The sequence below is a fragment of the Echinops telfairi genome, unplaced genomic scaffold (genome assembly GCF_000313985.2).
Source record: "Echinops telfairi isolate 266 unplaced genomic scaffold, ASM31398v2 ScPeMD7_7463;HRSCAF=8501, whole genome shotgun sequence".
Lineage (NCBI taxonomy): Eukaryota > Metazoa > Chordata > Mammalia > Afrosoricida > Tenrecidae > Echinops > Echinops telfairi.
Genome location: NW_022111363.1, coordinates 7,657,014 through 7,666,378, shown reverse-complemented (window position 1 = coordinate 7,666,378; position 9,365 = coordinate 7,657,014). Strand labels below are relative to the sequence as shown.

The following is a 9,365-nucleotide window of genomic DNA, read 5'->3' as shown; positions in this document are numbered from 1 at the left end:
TACTTTATGTCCAATTTCTTGTTCTCTTCCTTCTTCATTTGCCTTTTCATTGTAATTGGAGTAAAATCCCTCACCACAGGCTACAAAGCCATATGTGGCTGATTCTTTCATCCTTCCCTCACTTTCAATGCTCAAGGCTCGCTGGCCTCGTAGCTCTTCTTCAGACACACCACGTTAGATTATGTTTTGGAGTTTTGCGCTTCTTTGGGATGCTAACCACATGTCATCTGTTCAAACCCACCAGCTGCTCTGAGGGAGAAAGATGAGGCTATCTATTTCTGTAGATTTATAGGCTCTGAAAACCATAGGGGCAGTTCTACTCTGTCTTATAGGGTCACTATGAGTCAGAAGTAACTTGATGGCAGTCACCTTTTCTCTTTGTCTAGAACCTTTCTTTCTCCATTGTGTTTTGTGGCTGCTTTCTCTCTGTCATTTACATAAAAACTAAACGAAATAAAAACCGAACAACAACAAAATACCAACCCACTGTTGCCCACTTGATTCCAACTCTATTGTGATCTTATAGGACACAGTAGGCCTATCTCACAGGGCTTCTAAGGTTTAATCATTACAGAAGCTGGTTGCCACACCTCTTCCTGTGAAGTGGCTGGTGACTTCAAACCATCAAACTTTCAATTAAACTGGACTCCATTAGAGCTCCTTTGAAACACCTTCTCTAAGATGCCTTCTTGAAGCACTCTAACTTGTTATTTCAACACCCCCATACTGTCACTCTCCAACACACGACCCTGTTACATACTGCTTACCAGTGATTGAACACATGAAATAGTTTTTATGTTTATTCATTGTCTTTTCCTTTATTAATTCCTTAAAGCAGAAATTTCAAATGTTTTTTTGACCACTATACTGCTAAAGCCTAGAATAGTACCTAGCAAAGGCATAGGGACTTAGTAAATGTTTTTATATGCCTATGCATGTACTACACAGTAAACTAGAAACTGTGGTTCATTGGTAAATTTAAAATAATGTATTAACCCCTTCCCAGAGGAAACTATATAAAGATAGCTAAGATATTCTTATAAAATTGTTTCTGTTCATTTCTAGATGTAGCAAGAGTAAGTTAAGGGCCTAGTGGTATCTAGGGCATGATTAAGAGTGCTAAATTGAAGGACTTTTTGCCAAATTAGGAACATAGTGCCAAATGATTTTATAATAACATTATTGCCCAAGTCACCAGAAATTATCATGTCAATGGCTCCTCATTGGTCAACTTTTAAAAAATCCTATTAAAATTCAAGCAAGAAAGATTAAATTCTTAGCCTTTCTTTATAGAATGTAGGCACCAACATGTTGGTGGTTATTTATATAAAGATTTTTAAATATGTTCTGATTAGTAGAGATTATCTTCAAAGCAAAAACTCATCCAGAAGTCTTATATACAAATAGGGAAACGTGACTGATATTGGAATGAAGAGGAGATGGATGAACCTTTTTACCTGCCCACCCAGTACCATTCTTACCCATCAAGTCGGTTTCTGAAGTACCACCTACAGCACCCAGAGCTGCATGGAACAAGGCTTGAAGGACACAAATCTTAGACTAACCTCTTCCTTTGGGAAACTGAGGCCCAGAGAGCTGAAGTGACTTTTCCAAGGTCTTAAAGTTCCTGGCCAAGACAGACCCAACTCCCCTGGTTTCCAGTGCAATGTTTTTCTTTCCATGTTAGCCTGCTTTCTTGAAGGGTAGATGCCACAATGTCGTGTTCTGACATTGCTCTTGGCAGTGGGATTTTGCACAAGAAGTCAGAGGTCGTCAGGGTCCATTGGTCCTTGCTGGGAACTTTGAAACCATCTCCAGGGCTGTGGAGCTTATCTGAAGAGGTAAAAATAAGGAAATGGAGCTGCTCTCTCCAAATACTTATTTTACAGTGGCCTTCTTATTCCAATTTTCCATGCATCAGAGAGAGCTTTGAGTTAAATTTGACACCACAGGAAGCCCAATTGCCTATTTGTGAAGAATGGCCTGGAACTGGCCAGGAAGAGTCGGTTCTGTCCATGAATGTTTTTATTTTGTTAAATAAGAAAATATTTTATTATTTCTGTGGTTATTGGAAATATACACAGCAGTACGTACACCAATTCCACAACTTCTACATTGTACAATTCCATGACTTTGAGTACGGTTTTGAAGCTGTGCAACGGTTCTTATCCTCCTTTCTGGAATTGTTTCTCCTTCATTAACATAAAATCACTCTTTGCTGTCTAGCGTGTTCAGTTGCTTTTGGCAGTTTGGTCCCCCATATACAATTCTTTAAAATAGCACAGTGCTCAAGGTAATCATTTCTCACTAATTAAGCCAAACTGTTCCTTGGTTTAAAGAACACATCTGTGCTATCTTTGGTAGATGGGCTAAGGTGTACAGGTTGTTTTATGGCAATCGTTTTTGGAGTGAATCCAGCCTCAATGCCCCAGAAAGTATGGATTTCATGAATTTTCCCCTATCTGCTTTGATCATGATTTTATGTGCAGTTTCAGTAACTGGGTCTTATGGCAAAGTAGTCAATTGTTCATGAAGGCAATTAATCATACAATCCATGGAATGTTTTCATGTTTAAGTAGAATTACAGATCAGAAATAGCCAATGTGGACAAACTGGTGACTCATGGATCAGTCATAGGATAAATTATCTTCCCATGATAATTGGCAATTGAGAGCCAAACAACATCTACATATTAGCAGCCACTTATAAGTGAATGAGCTGTAGAGACATGGGTTTTCTAGCAAATACAGTTTAAGAAGAGATTAATCTGATTTCTGACCACAGATGGAGGTGGGTGGACATTATTTATGCCATATGCAATGCTTATATCCCAGGCATCAATGATGCCTATCTGAAGATCCTGGAAAATGTCCTTTAGAACAAGATACTGAATGTAGCCATGAAAGTCACCGAATCTCTCTGTATCACTGTACATTTCCCTGATGTTTTCTGTCTTGATGATCACTATTGTGTCTGGGCTTCTCCAAAGAAGACGCTGAACAGCTTTGCGGATGTTGAGGACTCTTCGAATAAAAATGTCAACGGGAAAGGGTCTGAAATGCTGACCCAGAGAAATTACAATGATAGTATTTTTTCCTCCTCCAATTCTATCAATGACCCGTGCCATGTACTCCATCTCTTTGACTGAATACGTTAATGATCCAATCAAAGGGTAGCTGTGCTTTTGCCACTGGATGTTGATATTCCTATCCAAGTCCACAGCAAGTTGATGTTGAAATTTTCCAGATACGTGCAGATCCACTGACTTCAGTGCTGATGATACAGAATCCCAAAATCAAAGAAGAACAAGGTTATCAGGATTAGGATTGACAAGTCATGAAGATAGAAGATTTTTGTTTTTAAAATTGAAGAGATTGACCATGTCTGATTTTTCATAGTTTAAGTGAAAGAATAGTTTTGAAAGTTGTTTTAAAAGTCACATAGGTTTATTGGGGGAGTTCCTGGATCTTTCAAATAGTTAATACACTGGCTAAGAGCTGGTGACCTACTTCTGTAAAATCAGCCCCAGAAATTTTATGGAGCACACATGGAGTCCCTATCAATTGGATCAACTTGATTCTATAGCAACTTTCTTTTTAATATTGCTTGTTTGGCACTTAGCTTATGTACCTTGAAATGCATAGAATGTTTTATAGACACTACCTCACCAGATACTGTTATTAATCCTAGTTGACTGACTAGGAAAGTGAGAGAAATGAAGTGAGATATCGAAGATCAAGGTGTCTCAGTGGCCCATTAACTGGCTCCCTTTTTGCCAATGTGCAATGTCATCATCTTCCTCCTGGTGTCTGCCCTCTCACTGAATAACAATCATGATAGCTTATGTTTGTAGGGGATTTATCTACATCAAACTGTATTCCAGATGTTTTGCATATAATACCTCAGTTAATCCTCATGATAACCTTACTAGGTGGTAATAACTTCTCCATTTTACAGGTGAGGAAGTCAAGGACTGAAAGGACACTTGCATAGCATGTGGAGTCAACAGGCGGTGTAGACTGAGCATCATCATGCCATCTGTTAAGGTATGTAGACAATATCATACCGTCAATGACCTTCAGCTCTATCAATAATTTTCTGAGCACACAGGGTAAACACTGAAGTGTGTATTTTGGGAGAATAGGAATGTAATAACCTTTTTCTCTATTGGTTCCCTCCCAGGGTATTAACTAATCTTCTAAGGGAAAGATAGTGATGTCTCATGAAAAATTTTAATGTGGTGTGCTAAAGGAAGATGTAAAAGATGTTTTTCATATTCCTTTTTTCTCTTTGAAATGAAATAGACATTTCCAGACAGAATGTCAATAAGTACTTAGACGAAGACATACTATTGATATTCTCTTTGAAGTATTCCATCCACTGGCGAATTGTGGAGTCTCCCAAGAGATAGATGAATTTTCCTTTCAGGCATTCTTTCATGTTGATTGGAGTCAAGCTACAGGAGGCAGGATTCCATGTGTCTTCCCAGACATACCCACTGGGGACTGAGGGTGTCATGCCAAGCTTGCATTTCTCTCTCCTTGGGGCTGCTTTCTCTGCCAAATAATCAGCAAGACACGATCTTCTCAAACGTAGAATTACCAGTATATATTTACTAAGCACATACTATCTTTTCTAGCTATTTTTTTGTAGTGGTTACCTGTTGGCCTGTGATTTGCATGGTCGGCAGTTCAACACCACCAGCACCTCTGCAGGAGAAAGACTGGGATTTCTACTCCTGTAAAGACTTACAGTCTTGGAAACCCAAGGGCAGTGAGTTGGTTTTTTGGGTTAGGAAGTTGGCTGTAATGTTGGAAATGTCTTATTGAATTTTTCAGTCAATTTTTTCTCTGAAGTTAATTTTCCAAATGATCCCTACTATTGATTGTTCTATGAGTGGATGCTTGCTTCCTGAATAGCAGAATATGACCTTCTGGGTAAATTTAAAATATATTTTTAATGGGAATAAACCATCAAATTTTGCTTAGCATTTTATTACACTGTCATTTTAGCCCATGCTACCCACAAGATTGTCATATTCTATTACAGTCTCTTAAAAGCCATTACCAAACTATATAAATCTTTGACTGAGTGGCAGGGTGGTGAGTTAAAAAAAACACCAAACAAATCAAAACAAACATCTGGTCTGGCTTGGGAACTGGCAAATTTGAATGGATGTGTTTGCTCACTGGAGGCCCAAGTTGTGCCAGGTGCTAAACTGTTGGTTTAAGAAGCGTCTGAGTGGGTGGTGAAGAGTCTTTGGTGACTTAGAGCATTGATTATTCACCCACCAAAGAGAAGCAGCTTAATATTCTAACATCTAGGATGAGTGCACGCAACTATTTCAGTGTGAATAATTTTATTAGTGACTGTACTAAATAAGCTCTTTATGTTGAACTTCAAGAGACATAAACATTTTTTCCCTTAAAGAGACTGAATGAAATGAATAAATACAGCTGTGAAAGTACTACTATGTGTGAAAATTGCTTGAAAAACAGCAGCGGCGAGAATGTGAAAAGGTGGAGATGGAGATTCTTGGGTTAGCAGTGATGTGGGCTGTGGTTAGGGTTGGCGGAGGTGTGATGCAACAGTGGTGCCTGTGGTGTGAGGAATGGTGGCGAGGTAGGGATTTAGAAAACTGTGTTGTACTGAGAAAGAGTTTTGACATGTGAAGGTTATTGTGTCAGATGCACAGGTAATATGTGTCTTGCCAAGTAGATTGGTGATAAGAAATAGAGTTTCTGAAACAGGTTTATGATATCCTAGATGTTCCATTTATTTACTCACTTAAAGAACTGGTGTCTTAGCCTACCTTATACAAGGCACGTTGTCAGGGTGCCTATACAACTAACAACAGTGAACAAAGAAGACAGCCTTTCAGGGAGTCTGAGACTAAGCACAGAGGGCAGTGGTCTGATACCCTAGCGTATGGACTCATCAGAAGCTGGAGGCCAACATGATAACAGCTATCAACAATGACAACAGGACCAAGCATTGCTTACCAGGCACAGGAGAAACACTGTAACAATTGGAGACTCGAATGGGGTTGAAGCTTTCCATAATCTCTACCCCCACATTTGACCTGAGAGAGACAAATAAGAAATTAGTCTGCAGGGAGCCGCAGGTACCAGGAAACAAGAGACCTCACATTATCGAGCTCTGGTTATTTCTTGGTGATAAGTTAACCACTATGCCCACAGATTCAGAGCATTTTGTAAACTGTAATTTCTTAGCTTATTAGTGCATGGGATACAGACATCCAATAGGTGTGTGAGGTAATTTATTGAATGGAAGAAAGAATACATTGTTGTTGGGTACCATCAAATTGGTCCTGCTCATAGTGACCTTCATACTTGAACAATCCTCATTGTGATGCCACAATGGTATTGGGGCTCTTTGTTTCAGCCACCATGTTACCCACCTCTCCTTGAGGGACTGCTCTTCCACGTTACCAAGCATGATGTCCTTTTCCAGAAAGAGTATACAACCATCTATTTCTAACCCTCTTTTAATTTTTATTTCTGTATTTCACTGATAAGGTTTCTGATTTGTCTTTTCAGGGACAAAGTTTAACAACCAAAATGTTTGGGGACCAGCTGAGAGTGGACACAGTCCCAAGTCAATTTACAGATCCGTTCCCAAATGGCTTTTCATATGTCTCAAGATTGACAAGCACCACCTGTCTGTCAGTTCATCATGGTATGGGGTTTGTGTATTGCTATGATGTTGGACACTATTCAGTGGTGTTTCAACTACCAGAATGGCCACCGAAGGTGAAGAGGTTTCAGGGGAGCTTCCAGACCAAGAATAGATTATGAAGCCAGAATAGGTGATCTACTTCTCAGGAAGTAACCACTGAAAAGCTTATGGAGAGCAGCAGAACCCGGTTACATGACAATGAAAACATTGTCCAATGACAATAAAAACAAGCAGGGGAACATTGTCAACTATAGTGATAGAAGGTGAGCCCTTCCGGTCGGAAGGCACTCAAAATATGACTGAGGAAAAGATGCATTTTCAGAGTAGAGTTGATCATCAAGATGTGGATGGAGTTAAGATTCAGAGACTTTCACTTACTCATGGGGCATGACTCCAAATAAGAATTCTTATAAACATCGATTAATAATCACAACTTGGTATGTATTAAATATGAAAACAGGAAAATTGGAAGTTGTCAAAAATGAAATTTAATACAAAAAGATCCATATACTAGGCATTAGCTGAAATGGACTGGTGTGGCCAGTTTGGATGAGATAATCATATGGTTTACTTTGCTGGGAATGACAGTCAAGAGAATGTCACCATCAAATAGGACATTTCAAGATCTACTTTAAAGTACAATATTGTCTGTAATTGGATATTATCTATGTGCACAGAAGGAAATCCAGTCAATACAACTATTCTTCACATTTTTACACCGACCACAAAAGCTAGTGATGAAGAATTTGAAAATTCCTTCCTTCTGAAATTAATGAGACATGCAATCAAAATGCATGGAAAATTATTGGCGATTGTAATGCCAAAAAAATGGAAACAAAGAGAAAGGTACAGTAGTTGAAAAATATGGCTTTTGTGGTAGAGATGAAGTGTGAAATCATATGATATAATTTTGCAAGACCAACGACTTAATGGCAAATACCTTTTTCCAACAACAAAATGTTCACATATACAAGAACATTACCAGACAGGATACACAGATATCCAACGGACTGTTTCTGTGAGAAGAGAAAATGGACAGATTCACTGAGCAGTCTAAATGAGGTCAGGGGATGACTGTGGCACAGGCCATCAATTGCTCACATGTAAGTTCACGTTGAAATTCAGGGAAAATTTTAAAAGTCTATCAGCATTGACTCGATGGCTGTGGATTTGGTTTGGTTTTATGAGAGCCAAGCTATGACTTTGAGTATATTTTGAGAACATCTCAAGAACAGATTGGAAACACAGAACACTAATGACAGAAGCCCCGATGAGCTGCAGGGATGAAATCAAGAATCTCACACATGAAGAAAGCAAACCAAAAGATCAAACTCACTGTCATGGTGTTGATTCTGACTCATAGCGACCCCACAGGACAAGATAAAACTGCTCCTGTGGGTTTCTGATTCTCTTTGTGGAGTAGAAAGCCAAGGAGTGGCTGGTGGTTTCAAACTGCTGACCTAGCGGTTATCAGACCAAAGCATCACCCCTATGCCACGAGGGCTTCTGGAAGGTATAATTACTCCCCCACCCCTTTATTTTACAGCTGAGGAAATAGGACCTTGCAGTGTAAGTATAACCACACAATGTATGGCAGACTTTCCCTCAATGCCAAGTCCTCTTGCCTCTGAGGCCCACTTTTCGCCCCCTGCGTACTGCCCCCGTTGTCTCTCTTCCTCAGGGTATGCCCAGCATAGCAGCAACCAAGCTATTTCCACTCAAAGTAGAGCCTAGTGCCTGATTCCAAGGATCCATATGCTGAACAAATAAATCTCTATCAGAAGGATAGCCAGAAGTGTAGCCAGTGGTGAGACTCTATCTCATGTACTTGCTATTAGGAGAAAACAGGACATAGTATCAGGAGAGACAATTCTCTAAAGAAAGACATCATGCTTGGTAGAGGGGGAGGGAAAAAGAGGATGATGTTCAGTGAAATAGAGTGACACAGCAGTTGCAATAATGGGCACAAACATAGCCATAATTGTGGGGATTGTGCAAGGTCAGGCAGTGTTTCATTCTATTGTCTCTACCTACATGGAGTGGTTATGAGTTGGAATGGAATTGATGCTACCTAACAATATCAACAACTACACTGATATACTGACAGGACTTTCATTGGGCCATATCACATTTGACCAAGCAGTCTTCAGAAGCAGGAGCTGTAGTGGCATAGTAGTTACCAGTTGGGCTTCAATCAGCAAGGTCTGCAGTTGAAAAAGCACCAGCTGCTTTGCAGGAGAAGGATGGGGCTTTCTACTCTTGCAAGAAGTTACAGTATTGGAAACTCACAGGGGCAATTCTACCATACCCTGTAGGGTCATTATGCGTAGGCATTGACTCAATAGCAGTGAGTTTTGTTTTGTTTTTGAGTCCTCAGAAATAAGTACTTACCTTTCAAAAAGGCCACTTTCTTGCTTACTAAGATAAGAAACTTCCATGTTCTTGGAGTGCATGTAGGAGATTGCAGCACAGGGTATGTGCTGAGGTTTCACGCAGTAGAAGGCTTCTTGGTCTTGAGGATCCAGGTACTGGCACAGTTCAACACTCGAATTTAAAACTAGGCCGCAGTCAGTGTTGGCACGCAAGGTGCCAGTGGAAAACTGGGCTGTGAAAATCACTTTGTTGTAGCCTTGGCTCCTTGCCTTCCAGAGAGCGGATACCCCTTC

General features: G+C 39.9%; 1 protein-coding gene across 1 annotated transcript in view; it reads right to left on the bottom strand.

The window, feature by feature from the left end:
- Positions 1–2,737: 2,737 nt before the first annotated feature.
- NXPE4 (neurexophilin and PC-esterase domain family member 4) overlaps positions 2,738–9,365 on the bottom strand; it is a 34,718-nt gene continuing 28,090 nt past the window's right edge. Inside the window, exons 2-5 of the mRNA XM_045283577.1 lie at positions 9,091–9,361; positions 6,021–6,082; positions 4,350–4,556; positions 2,738–3,273 (exon numbers count right to left, since the gene is read on the bottom strand). Of these exons, the coding sequence (XP_045139512.1) occupies positions 2,738–3,273; positions 4,350–4,556; positions 6,021–6,082; positions 9,091–9,361 (1,076 nt within the window). The remainder of the gene's footprint in view (positions 3,274–4,349; positions 4,557–6,020; positions 6,083–9,090; positions 9,362–9,365) is intronic.